Raw genomic sequence first — 14,037 nt, forward strand, 5'->3', positions numbered from 1 at the left:
TAATATTGAAATCAAGTTTAAGTATATTAGACTGGTTATTATATTTTTACATAAAATATTAAGAAGAATATTATTTAACTTATTATCATATTTTAAATTATTAGTATAATAATAAAATTATGTTAAATTTTTAATATTCTTTTCGTTAGTTCTACGATTATATTTGTTAAATAAGTTAGAAGTGAGATAATAATACTCATTTTCTCTCACACAAGTGATATAATATAATTTAAGAAATCTTAAAAATAACTTGAAAAAACAAAATATTTAAATTATCTTATATTACGACTCGTAAAACTATTAGATAGAGAAATAATATTGTTATACACATAAAACTTTTATATTTATTTAAAAGTATTTTTTTCTTTTTTTAACTTTTCTTTTAAATATAAAAGTTTATTTTTTATAATTATTTAATATTTTTAACTGTGTCAAATAAATGTAAAAATATATTATTTTACCTAGAGCTGTCAAAACGGGTCACCCGGCCTAACCCACCATGGGTTAGTCACTTAGTGAGTCAACCCAACCTGGCTCATTTATTAGCGAGCCAGAAAAATTCAAACCCAGCCTGACTCATCATGGGTTGGTAGGTAAACGGGTTGGTTCATTGACTCACTTAATTACAATCTATTTTTAAATATAAAAAATTGCAAACTTTCTATAATTTAAATCTAAAAAAATTTCACTCCTAATACGGGTGTTTAATTAATTTTGAAAATAAGGAACTTAAATAATTTTTTTAAGCAAAAACAAAATAATAAATATTTTTTTATAAAATTAAAATTAAATTTTAATAAAATAAAATTATGTAGGTGGGTTGGTGGGCCAACCCGACCCACCATAGATTCAACCCGCATGAGCCGGATTTAAATCTGACTCACATAAAAAGATACAATCTTTTCAAACTCAACCCAGCTCAAACATGTGGTGGACCGGATTGACTCGCAGATTGTGACCCATTTTAACAGCTCTAATCTTACCATTACTCTATCTATTAAATATAATAAATACAATAAGAATAAAACTAATTAAAAATTCATTTGAAAGAGAATATTGAGGTGAATATGCATAGCTTTAATTTAGAATAAATTTGATTTGTTAATTTAATTTGAAGAAATGTGTTGATAGATGGTTAGTGAAGTTGGAAGAAGGTGCTAAGGAAAGTGGAGAATTTGAATTTTGTGAATTGTGATTGGTCTTCGAATATTGTTTTCTCATCTTATCAAAATAACTGGACCAATATACTTTACGTCGCTAACTTCTCTTCATCTTCATGCAACACATTTCTTCCACAAAATTAAAAAAACATGCTTGTGGAATATTAAACAATCATTCAACAACATCATGCTAAAAAAAATAGTATTTAATCTTAAAAAAAAGATAAAATTTCATCATAAAGAAAAAAGCTTTATTTTTATCTACACTTTAAATGTTAATATGGCTAAAGAATTTTCACATTCTATATTTCTTTTTGGGTAAGTGAAATTTGTCAAAATAAATCCATGTAAAAGTAAAATTTAAGTCAATTCAAAGTCTCCTATAAGTCCAATTTGTGGACACTAACCCAAAAGTTTGAATGTGTAATAATATATTAAATTTTGTACATTTATTTAATATTATTTTCTTTTAAATATAAAATTTTATTATTTTTATGACTATTTTATTTTTATAATATATATCAAATGAAGGTAAGTATGTATTAGTTCATCATTTAATAAAAATATTGTTTTATTCATGTAAAAGAAAAATGATAATTTGATATATATAAATTTTTTACATTTGACATATTATTTTTCATAAAAAAATATAATATGACACAATTTCACATTTATTTTATACATAATACAAGAATAAAATAATCATAAAAATATAAATTTTTATATTTTTAAAAAAAAATAATATCAACGGAAAAAAATTTATGTATCTCAAATAATATTTTTTTTATAACCGTCCTATTTTTACATTGTATATCAAATAAACGTAAAAGTGTTTCATATAATATTACTGTACAGTTAAAACCAAGACACAAACCAGTGAAATTCTTGCACTGCACCTGAAGCTTATGGTTGTTTTGCATTCTGAGCATGATAATTTCCTGCTGGTCACAAACTTTGTACGTGTTTTTCTTTGAGTCAATAATATTATTCTTACCTGTCAAAGCTTATTTCACATCAGAAAACGATGCTACAATTATATGAGAGAGGAAGAGAGAAGGAAAAGTGGAGGTTTCACTGCTCTGTACCACACTTTTCCATTTCGATCTCACAAAATCACCATACAAATCATAAACACATTATCATCAAACTTTTCCTAGACACAGATCTCCAACTTCTGATAAACCACAGATAAACTGAATAAGAATAACTGCAATAAAACCACTTTCCAACTTACAAACACAACATCATTAACCAACAAAATGTGTTGTACCATTACAAGCATTAGCCATCAAGACCACATTTTTCTGGCTCACCATTCATCATTAGTGCTTCACTTCCTATTCTCCCACATCCATCCACAATAATGTCATCATCATAAATGCTCTTGCTCATTATGTTGAGCTTGCCCTTTCATTCTATCCTCCTCTAACAAACCTTTTCCTTACATTCTACTCTAATCTCTTTCTCTATATCCTTCTCTCCTTCAGAGATACACACTTGCTCTTTCTCAAAATCCACCAATATCTTGTCTTGATTCTGTAAAATGGAGGGGAATTTCAGTTCCCATAATCCTCAACTAGCTTCTAGCTTGAAGGAGAGTTACAGTAAGCAGGAGCAGGAGCATGATCATTCAGGGGAGGATCATCGTCTCAAAGAAGAAGATTATATGTCTCCATCTTTCAATCTGAGGAATATTTCTAAGCTCATTCTTCCCCCACTTGGTGTTTCAAGCCAGAATCCTGTTAACTCAAAAGGGTGGATCATATCACCAATGGATTCCAGATACAGGTAAAGCCACGATTTTGAAAAACCTTGTGTGTTTTTCGAAGTTGGTTTTGTCAAATGTTTGTTGGACAGTACACGTACGATATATATCAGCTTGTTGAAGTTTTTGACTTTCAAGTTCTTAACTCAGTAAGCCTTTAAATTGTTTGATTCTTCATAGAACTTGGTTTGAAGCACATATGTATTGATTTTGACTATAATTAGCTTCAAGAAGAGAATATTATGTATGATTGGTGTTGACAAATTTAAGGGGATTAAATTCTTCATTTTGGTTTATGCATGTGCAGGTGTTGGGAGAGTTTTATGGTTCTTCTGGTAGCTTATTCTGCATGGGTTTATCCCTTCGAAGTTGCTTTCATGCACAAATCTTCTAACATGAAAATCTATGTAGCGGACACTGTTGTTGATATTTTCTTCGGTATTGACATTGTTTTGACATTCTTCTTGGCTTACATTGATCGAACAACTCATCTACTGGTTCGAGACAAGAAGAAGATTATAGTAAGGTTAGTGAATCACTAATCTTTGTCTCATTCTGTTGCAGAAACCAAATTTGGCAACTTCTAACTTCTGCTTTGTTTCCACATTTTGATGTAAACGCCTAAAATAATGGATGGTTAAACTTTTCCAGCGCATCTATGGTATACAAAAATGGGCGAGAGCAATCATTACTATTTTGTGATTCTAAAGAATTTGAAACTGGGCGTGTGAAGTAAAAGTAGCATCAGTTTATTGTAATAAAAAGTTAAAAAAGTTCATTCACCAAATACTATATAATATCATGTTAAGAGAGAGTAAGAAAGAACTCGATTCGGTATAACATGTAAATATTCTCTCTCCCTAATGGATTCTGAATTTGCTTCCAAATTACAATTCCTTTTTGGAGATAGGCCTAACTTCCACGGAAGTTTGATAACTTTGATTCGTGTTAGACCAACTTTTAAAGGGTTGGCTTTGAATGATCAAATTCAACCAGATAAAGGTCTTTGTTGCAAATTCGATAACGGATGCACCTGGTTCGAAGTATAAAAAATAAATGAGTACATAACAGAAAGTCAAAAACTGGGTCCAGTATTTAAAGCAATGAGAAGTGGTGAATGATTTTTGCATCACTTTAATATTCATAACTTTGGATTATGTAGCTAGCTATAAGGTGTGATTGTTTTGCAAAGTAAAGGAAAATGATGACAGTGTTAGAAATGCTGTGACAGATACTTGTCTACATGGTTCGTGATGGATTTGGCATCAACCATACCATATGAGGCACTCGGGTATTTGTTCACTGGAAAACGCAAAGTGGGTCTTCCATACTTCCTCTTGGGCCTGCTTAGATTTTGGAGAATAAGACGAGTCAAGCAATTCTTCACAAGGTTTTCCCTTTTTCCTTTTCTCATTATCCAATCTGCAACTGGGTTGCGTTCTTTATGTATTGATATTGATCTAGCTCCATTCATTTGCCAGGCTTGAGAAAGACATCAGGTTCAGCTATTTCTGGGTCCGATGTGCTAGGCTTCTTTCTGTATGTATATGTATTTATCTTTGACTAGATGAGATAAACCACAGAATGTTTTTAATGTTGATGCATTTGTGTGAAACTGGTGCAGGTAACCCTTTTTTCAATTCATTGTGCTGGATGTCTGTATTACATGCTAGCTGATCGTTATCCCCACAAAGGGAAGACATGGATTGGAGCTGTGAATCCAAACTTCAGAGAGACAAGCCTTCGGATCAGATACATTTCTGCCATGTACTGGTCCATCACTACCATGACCACTGTAGGTTATGGAGACCTTCATGCCGTCAACACCATGGAGATGATCTTCATTATTTTCTACATGCTCTTTAACCTTGGCCTAACTTCTTACTTGATCGGTAACATGACAAATCTTGTTGTCGAAGGAACTCGTCGAACCATGGAATTTGTAAGTATTGTTCTACATTTGTCATGTACATGCATTAAAAGAATCGTTTATATGGGTTATGGAGTTGGAGATTTTGTTACCGTGTTTGTGTTAAATGATGATTTTCTGTCAGTTAATTATTTCTGTTAAAAGTTTCATACTATGTTTTTCTCAGTTAGTTGTTTCTCAAGATATAAAGACTGTGAATCTTGCTTGTAATGGCATAGAATAGTCTTTTCTGCTAAAGTTCTTGATCTCTTACTTTCTACTCCATGTTTTATGCTTTCTTCAGTTCAGATTGTTGACCACGTAAAGAGCACTTATCATGATGATGCTGCAAGAATCATACGTAACTGTGATGTAATAACTTCCATTATCTGTGCAGAGAAATGGCATTGAGGCAGCATCAAACTTTGTGTGCCGAAATCGGTTGCCTCCGAGGTTAAAAGAACAGATCTTGGCGTACATGTGTTTGAGATTTAAGGCAGAGAGTTTGAATCAGCATCAGCTTATTGAGCAGCTACCAAAGTCTATTTGCAAAAGCATCTGCCAGCACTTGTTTTTTGAAACTGTGGAGAAAGTCTATCTTTTCAAAGGCGTATCAAAAGAAATAATTTTGTCCCTGGTATGAAACTAAACACGATTCTCACCGTTGTAATGTAATGTAAGATTTAAGTCTAACCACGTAAGAGATTTATATCATTTTGTATCCAAAATCTTAAGATAATGGATTAATGAGTTTTTTACCTTTATACAATGCTCTACTTTTTCATTTCTATCCAACGTGAGACTTGGACTCACGTTTGGATTCCCAACACATAAATCAAGCAATGTGCAAGTAAATTGATGGGATGGGATGATTTGTTGATGTGCAGGTTGCAAAAGTGAAGGCAGAGTACATACCACCGAGAGAGGATGTTATCATGCAAAATGAAGCACCAGATGATATTTACATTATTGTGTCTGGAGAAGTGGAGATCATAGATAGTGTGATGGAGAAAGAGAAAACTTTAGGGACTCTGCATACTGGGGACATGTTTGGAGAGGTTGGTGCCCTTTGTTGTAGGCCTCAGAGCTTTACCTACAGAACCAAGACTCTTACACAGCTCCTGAGACTGAAAACCAACACCCTTCTAGAATCAATGCAGATTAAAAGAGAAGACAACATACAAATACTCAAAAATTTTCTTCAGGTGAAGTGCTACTATCTTGGCTTGTGGTTTGAGTTACAACTGTTAATGCTTATGGTTGGTTTCAATTCTGAAATATAAGAAACTGTGATGCAAATGCAGCATTTCAAGCAGATTAAGAATCTGAGTATCAGAGATTTGATGGTGGAGAATGTGGAAGAAGAGGATCCTAACATGGCTGTGAACTTGTTAACTGTGGCCAGCACAGGCAATGCTGCTTTTCTTGAGGAGCTTCTGAGAGCAGGTTTGGATCCTGACATTGGAGACTCTGAAGGGAAAACTCCATTGGTATGTTCTTGTCTAATATTGATATTCTTATTCAGTCTTTTGTATATTTCTTTCAACAGTAGCTAGAGATTTATTTGTCAAAACTACAACTGCTGTGCAGCATATAGCAGCATCAAATGGGCATGAAGAATGTGTTAAAGTGTTACTAAAGCATACATGCAACATACATATAAAAGGTACAACATACCTAAATTTCCATCTTAATGGTATCTCATTTCCATGTACTAATTTACATTAGCATAAATTTGCAGACATGAATGATAACACTGCAATGTGGGGTGCTATAGCATCAAAACATTACTCCATATTTCGACTTCTATTCCAGTTTGCTGCTCTCTCAGACCAGAACACAGCAGGTGATCTTCTGTGTACAGCCGCCAAAAGAAACGAATTAACAGTGATGGCAGATCTTTTGAAACAAGGATTAAACGTTGACTCTAAAGATCGTCATGATGCAACAGCAATCCAAATTGCTATGAAAGAAAATCATGTGCAAATGGTTAAGTTGCTTGTCCTGAATGGTGCAGATGTATCTGATGTACATAGTCATGAATTTTGTTCATCCACCATGACTGAAATGCTGCACAATTGTGAAGTTGGACATAGAATTAATGTAATTGAGTTTATGTCGGATGAAGTTGCATCAAAAGGGAAACATCAAGAGGAGGAACATATTGGAGAAACAAGATATGATGGACCAAAGATTGCTAGAGTAAGCATATATAGAGGTCATCCTGTAGTGAGAAGAGAAAAAGGTATCATGCAAGCTGGGAAGCTAATAAGGATGCCTGATTCATTAGATGAACTCAAAAAAATTGCAGGTAAAATTCCAGATTTCCATCAAATTAAGAAAATCTCCAGCAATAAAAATTTAAACCCATTTGTTTATTTATTTGATTGTGTATGTATGTATGTTCTTCAACAGGTGAAAAATTTGGGATTGATGCGAAAGATGCAATGGTGACAAATGAAGAAGGAGCAGAAATAGACTCCATTGATGTGATTAGAGATAATGATAAACTTTTTTTTGTTGACTGAGCTGAGATGCAAAGATGTCAAGTGCAAATAAATGATCTTGCACAACAGATTTACATGCAAAGACGCATTGTTCTGTTTTTACCACGTCTTAGGAGTTAAAATCTAAAATTATAATTAGTTAAAATATTTTTATATATAAAAGTCATAAATTTATTATCTATGACTACATACTATAAAAAATATCCACCACTAATCAATATTTTAGTTTAAATATGTTTTAAGCACTTATTAATATTGTCATTTTTAATATCTGTAAAATATTTTTGTTACTTTTTTAAATTCGTGGTATTTCTTTTTTAGTTCTTATTGTTGACTGTATTTAATTGAGTACTAAAAATAGTAAATGCTAATTTCGGTAATGAATGATTTTTAAATTAAGATAGTCAAACTATTTTGAACTTTATAACTAATTTAAGTAATGTATTTAGTTTCTTTTATGAAAATGATAATTACATATAATTTATCTTCAATTTTTAATGTTAAATATATATATATATATATATATATATATATATATATTATCATTTTACAAAAATAATCATTACTTTTTATCACAAAAATATATTTTAATTTTTAAGTAATTGTATATAATTTCAGTTTTATAATTATATATGCGTACCATTTCATATCAAAGAATGAATAATAACAAGATGTTAATCATATTATGAAAAGAGTAGTTTTGAATCGTCTAACACACAAAAATAAAAAGGTAACGGTGATTTATTTTATATTATATAACTTTTAGTATATAATAATGAATAATTCTAAAAAATTTGAAAAGTATTTATTATTTTTGTCTCTATAAATAACTACATTTTTTAATCAATGGTGTTTTGTCTGTAAATTATATAAAGAAAATATATAGAAATATATCTTTTATATAGTTCTTGAGAATTTTCCTTACCTAAATAACCAAGAGTCTCAGGCAGTTCTTGAGACTGGAGAATAGACTAAAAGGATACAAATACTCAAAATGAAGTGTGTGCTATCACTAAAAGAAGAATCATTAAATAGTAATTAATTTTAAAAATTAAAATAGTTATTACATAGATTAAGTTAGATAATATTTTATAAACTAAAAATTAAGTATATTAATTTATGAATTAGATATTTTCTAATATTGTTTAGCTACTAAGCGCGAAGACCAATATTCATATTCTTATTCCCTACTTTATATACTTCTTTAAATTAAATAATGAAAATTTGACACATTATAACAAATTAAATTCCACTTGAGTTATCAATTTCTATTTATAGCTATTGATTTACAATATAATTTAATTTGTAATCCCTCAATTTCTAATTGTCATTATTTTATGACTTCTCAAAATTGAGTTATTTATTTATTTATAAAACTATGGCAGAATAGATCAGGATGATTTGGTTTGTATTCTTTCCCATAAAAAAAATAAAAAAAGACAGTTACAGGAATCAGAACATAAGCAGAGCTGGAAGTTTTATAGGAAAGAAATTAAAGAAAGAAATTAAAAAGAATAATCTTTCAATGTCTAATAAGCACATAAGTACCTGAAAGTTCTTCATTTGACCATTGCAAAAACACTGTCTCAAACATGCAAATAAATCATTATTATCTGATTTGGAATCCATGAGAATTTTCAAGAGTCTAAGACATGAACAAATCTACACATGAATGTTGCAAGAAATATAATCCTAATAAATAAAAAATTGAATGTTCTTTTATGCCAGAATCAATGAACTAGTTACTGAAACTAACCATATATTTGCAGATAACAATGACCAAGTGATATATATATATATATATATATATATATATATATATATATTTAATTCAGATGCCCTTAACAAAGAATATATGATTAACAAGTAGGTGAAATTTTATAATACAAGAGCAACATTGATTAATATTTCAATACTTGATATGGTATCCTTTAAGGGCTGCATTTACCCTTAAAACCGGGCTAATCAAAAGGAAAGAGAGATTAAAGTGTTGTTCTTTGAAGATATACTTTGATTCTCTATGTTCTTAAATTCTGCAATGATTTGGTGAAATAAACCAAAGAGAAGATGAAGCTTGCATTAATTTAGTGATATGCATGTTTTTGTTCCATTCTAAACTTAGCTCTGAATCTTTCTCTTTCCTTGTTAAACGCCTTTTGAGATGTGAAATGATGATTTTTGTTTCCATTAGCAAACTCATCAGTGAGGATTTTAGGGTGAGTTTGACTTGATTTGCTCCTCCAGATAAAGTGAAGATGATCAGCTTCCAGCTGGCAGATTTTGTTTCCAATAATAATAATAATATCAGTAACACAAAACATAAAAGAAATTGTTAGAATTCTAATCACAAGTCTAAGTTTCACGTTATATATAAATGAACGAGAAAATTGAACATTATATATAACTTATTAATAAGTTTTCTTTGGATTTTTGGTAAAGTGTAGTGTCAATTTCTTCTTATGTCGTTGGATTCAGATTTCATTAGTATTATATCTATTCAGTGAATCTCCTTTATAATTTATTAATACGTTTTCTTCATACTTTTTTGTAAAAAATAGTTGTTTGGATTCAGATTTCATTAGTATTATATCTATTTAGTGAATCTCCTTTTCGATCCGAAACATATACATTTGAATTCACAAGAATAGTTTGAAAGATGTTTGGCATTATATATAATATTTCATGCAAACGAGTGTGGTTTAATTTAATGCTCCATATAGAATGTTGGGTCCTAAAGGAGAAAGAAGAATCTGCATAGTAATGTGTAAAATACTCAGAGCACACACAACCCTATCATTCACTTCTCTTTTCAAAAGAACCAAAATGGAACTATGCACAACTTTCTTTAAGAAAACAAAACCAAAAAGGTGCAGAAAGAGGATAAGGAAGAAGCACTCAATCCAAAAGGGAACCAAATCAAAATGGAAAAATGAGAAGCAGAATCTCAGTCAAAGTAGTCAAACTTTAACCTCCAAGAAACACAATCCAACATATCGTATATGAACAACTCCAAGATTGTTCATATTCCTTTCTACCATAACGAACACCAAGTTATAGTCCTTGAAGGAATAACAAACAAGACACAAAAAGTTGTCAGGTTAATTCCAAGGAAACTTTATTACCTTATTTTATCTTTCTCTCTCTCTCTCTCTCTCTGTCACAAACAAAACAGCAGATTCCCAATCATCCCTTCCACTGTTTGGGAAACAACCATAATTGCACCCAACAGGACCCTTTCACCATAGAAACCTGAGCTCCTAAGCTACGTACCCACACTCGTTTGAAAGGCTTAATCTTGCAATTATATATATCCATCAATCTCCATCAACTTTCCCTCACCTATTGCATGATGGGCACTAACTCTTCTGTCACTGGCTTCTACAACTTGCTCACACAAGGACTCAATGAACTCCACCAATCCTTCCTTTCTCCCACTTTCATGTCCTTTCAATTCCTTTCACAGGTCATCTCTTCTCTCCAGTCCTTCCATTCTCAGCTCACCATTTTGGTCCGGAAGCTTCGCTTGCCTGTTGGAGGCAAATGGTTGGATGAATACATGGACGAAAGCTCGAGGCTTTGGGATTCTTGTCATGTTCTCAAATCAGCCGTTTCTGGAATGGAGAGTTATTACTCGGCTGCCTCTAACATAGCTTCTTCTTTGGATGGTTACCATCATTTCACTCCCGAAATTGCACGCCAGGTTGGTATATATACGTATACTTATACTTACCCACATCACTGATATTACATATGCATGTGTGGTTTGATTCAGAACATAAAGCTTGCTTAACAAGTCTGGAATCTAGCTCAGACAAAATTACCTCGGATGATGTTCTTGTTGTCTTGTATGTGGTGTGCGATACGAAAGAAAAGAAAAAAAGGAAACTTGTTTGATGGGTCTGTTGTTGTCTGTGATGCAGGTTGTTCGGGCAATAAATGTTTGTCAAAGGGAGATTCTAGGATTGGAAGAGGAAAACAAGAGCTTGATGGAAACAAGGATTGAACCGTTGTCTCAATGTTTGATTCAGAACATCTCAATGGAATCGAAGTTGAATGGATTCAGTGGATTCCGAGGGGTTCTGTATGCAATGAGGAGTGTTAGCTCACTGCTTCTGATGATTCTGCTTTGCGGGCTTGCGTACTGTTGGTCCTCCTCTTGCTTTCACCAAGGGTACGAGGAAGACATGGTTTTTGGATCTGGGTTTATGGTTTCAATGGCCATATTGCAGCAGAAAGTGGCAGAGGAGATAGACCAGACAGAAGGGCAGCCAGGGATTCTGCTGTTTGAGTTCCAACAAGCAAAGAGCGCCATGGAAGAACTGAAAGTTGAATTGGAGGGAATAGCAGGTTACGAAGAACATTCTGAGATCCAACAAAAAGTCGACAACGTCAAGAGTTGCTTTGGTTTGTTGAGATGTGGGGTCGACACTATAACGGGGCAGCTTGATGATTTCTTTGATGAAATAGTAGAAGGAAGGAAGAAGCTTTTGGACATGTGCAGCAATAGGTAGAAAGAAAGAAAGAGAGAAAATGGATAGCAGAAGAGGGAAAAGAATTGTTAAAAGACCAAACAGTGTCATCTAATCATCCCCTTTTTTATGCATTAAACTTTGGTCTTTTATTTTATTTTATTTTATTTTTGAAATTCCCTTATTGATAGTGTATTGATTGATCATTGATTAGTGAAAGCTAGACTATTTGTTAAGCCTCGAAGAAGTTTGAGATTTGCAAGAATGTGATTCTTGCTTTGAAGAAAAGCAACATTACTACTATTCAGTATTATTCTTCCATAAGAAACCAGAATACTGAGAAGCTGGTGGCTTCATGAGAAAGAAACAGCTTTCTGTGTTTGCACAGATTTAAAGAAAGTGCCAAAAAATTCCAAACATGGTATTTTGATAAAGGGCTACTTTTTCTTTATTTTTTTGTTGTTTTATTTTTGGGTTAAATTATGCTTTTTCTTTATCTGCTTGATCAGAAAGCAGATGGCATATCTCAGTTGTTCATTTAAAATATACCTCTGGAGTCAATGAGAATCTTTCTGAGAAGCAAACATCAGTTATATTGTATTCTGTTTCTGTTCATTGTATCACGGTTTTGTATGGTAATGGTTCTGAAAAATTATTCAAAAGAAAAGAAAATGAAATGATTATTTCACTTAACTAAATTTTTACGTTCATTTGAGACACTGTTCTTAAAATAATATAAAACTATATATTTTTATAATCATCATCTTATCTTCTATTCTATGTTAAATGAATGTAAGAATCTATCTTAGTGTCGTTACTTCAAAACAAATCCTTGCTTAACCATTTTGGTTTTAGGTGCTTAATTTTAACATGATTTGGTCTAGAATAGGTAGCAGTGAAAGCAGATTTACACATTGGGTCCAGAATGGAACTTTGAAACATATGACTGAAATGATTACATTGGTATATAGTATTGACTTTTAAAAAGGGGGTTTGTAATTATAACCAAAGGGAAACAAAAATTGTACGGCAAACAAATGTGATGTAGGCTTTCCGCAAATTAAAGTAAAGGTTACAGTACACAATCCGACATTGTTAAGACAGAGGAAGAGAAAAAGTTTGTCAAAGAAAACAATCACTATGCTGAAATTGCAGAGATAAAGAAAAGTTCAAATTTTTTTACAACAACATTTTATTACAGTAAACGGATAATTTTTTATTGGATTTAGAATATATTAATAACAAGTAAACAATGAATTAATGAAAAAAATTATATGTGTTATATTTGTTAAAATATCTTTATTAAAATGTTTTGTTTTAAAAGAGTTAAGAAGTAGATTTTAAGTCTGACTCAATTCTATAAAATTAATTTTTAAAGTAAGATTTTAAGTCTGACTCAATCTATGAAACTTTCAACACACATCTTCCACACCCAGATATACATCTCAAGCATAAAACACTTTGATACCTTGTAAAAAATGAACTTTAAACCTAACTCAATCTTATAAGCTGATTTTATGAGATTCAGTTAGGTTTAAAGTTCACCTCTTGACAAAAAGAAAAAACTAAAATAATAATAGAATAACACATGTTACAAGGATATAAAATAATAAATTTTTATATCTTTTTTCTGTAAATAAAAAAAATCTAAAAAATTTGTATGTGTAAAAATATATATTTTTAAAAACATTTAGGGTTGGATTAAAGGTGTGAAGTGAGTGTAGTGCATAGGGTTAGGGTAGTTGATATCTGTGGAGCAACAGAAGAGGAGATCTTGGTATGATAAAGTCAAAAGTGATTATTATAACATACAAAACAGGATTATGTTGCCTGCCAACTGGACAAAGAGGGAAACTGAGCTAACAAATCAACTTTTAATGAAACAAAATAATGCAAAAATTCATTCTTGGTTTAAGCAAAAATAATTTTAGACGTAATTGTGATTAAAGAAGTGCATAATAAGATGATTAAAAGGAGACTTCTTGTGGCATCCAATTGCAAGCATAAGATTGATTCGTTTGTAAAAAATAGTAAAACACGTTTTTGTCTTTGAGAAGAAAAAGATGACAATAAGCAACACCGTTGTGACTCACTCCATTCAAAAGTGTTTGTTGTGTTTCACCTTGGCATAAGCAGAGTGGCAGACACAATCACTTTTCATGACTCATCACACCATCAAGGCTTTTTGTTTTACAAAATTTATGATCTCATCCTCACTTATATTTAG

The 14,037-nt window shown here is 31.5% G+C and overlaps 2 protein-coding genes across 2 annotated transcripts; both read left to right on the forward strand.

Annotated features, from left to right (window-relative positions):
- The first annotated feature begins 2,338 nt into the window (after positions 1–2,338).
- Positions 2,339–7,520, forward strand: KT2/3 (potassium transport 2/3). The gene is made up of 11 exons (XM_047317418.2): positions 2,339–2,948; positions 3,233–3,451; positions 4,157–4,315; positions 4,407–4,464; positions 4,550–4,867; positions 5,232–5,471; positions 5,722–6,039; positions 6,139–6,324; positions 6,425–6,500; positions 6,576–7,145; positions 7,250–7,520. The coding sequence occupies exons 1-11, from the start codon at positions 2,704–2,706 to the stop codon at positions 7,360–7,362; spliced, it is 2,502 nt and encodes an 833-aa protein (XP_047173374.1). The 5' UTR covers positions 2,339–2,703; the 3' UTR covers positions 7,363–7,520.
- Positions 7,521–10,071: 2,551 nt separating this feature from the next.
- Positions 10,072–12,267, forward strand: LOC124841163 (uncharacterized). Its single transcript, XM_047317379.2, has 2 exons — positions 10,072–11,041; positions 11,262–12,267. Exons 1-2 carry the CDS (start codon positions 10,688–10,690, stop codon positions 11,850–11,852), a joined length of 945 nt encoding a protein of 314 aa, XP_047173335.1. The 5' UTR covers positions 10,072–10,687; the 3' UTR covers positions 11,853–12,267.
- The last annotated feature ends 1,770 nt before the right edge of the window (positions 12,268–14,037 follow it).

The sequence above is a fragment of the Vigna umbellata genome, chromosome 5 (assembly GCF_029865625.1).
Source record: "Vigna umbellata cultivar VRB3 chromosome 5, Vumbellata_1.0, whole genome shotgun sequence".
Taxonomy (NCBI): domain Eukaryota; kingdom Viridiplantae; phylum Streptophyta; class Magnoliopsida; order Fabales; family Fabaceae; genus Vigna; species Vigna umbellata.

What these genes read in the sequence shown, in the direction of transcription:
- KT2/3 (XM_047317418.2), top strand. Translation starts at nt 2,704, where the DNA reads ATGGAGGGGAATTTCAGTTCCCATAATCCTCAACTAGCTTCTAGCTTG. An exon ending in TACTCAAAAATTTTCTTCAG is followed by an intron (nt 6,040 to 6,138) that starts GTGAAGTGCTAC and finishes ATGCAAATGCAG; the next exon opens with CATTTCAAGCAGATTAAGAA. An exon ending in TGAACTCAAAAAAATTGCAG is followed by an intron (nt 7,146 to 7,249) that starts GTAAAATTCCAG and finishes GTTCTTCAACAG; the next exon opens with GTGAAAAATTTGGGATTGAT.
- LOC124841163 (XM_047317379.2), top strand. Translation starts at nt 10,688, where the DNA reads ATGATGGGCACTAACTCTTCTGTCACTGGCTTCTACAACTTGCTCACA. An exon ending in CTCCCGAAATTGCACGCCAG is followed by an intron (nt 11,042 to 11,261) that starts GTTGGTATATAT and finishes TCTGTGATGCAG; the next exon opens with GTTGTTCGGGCAATAAATGT.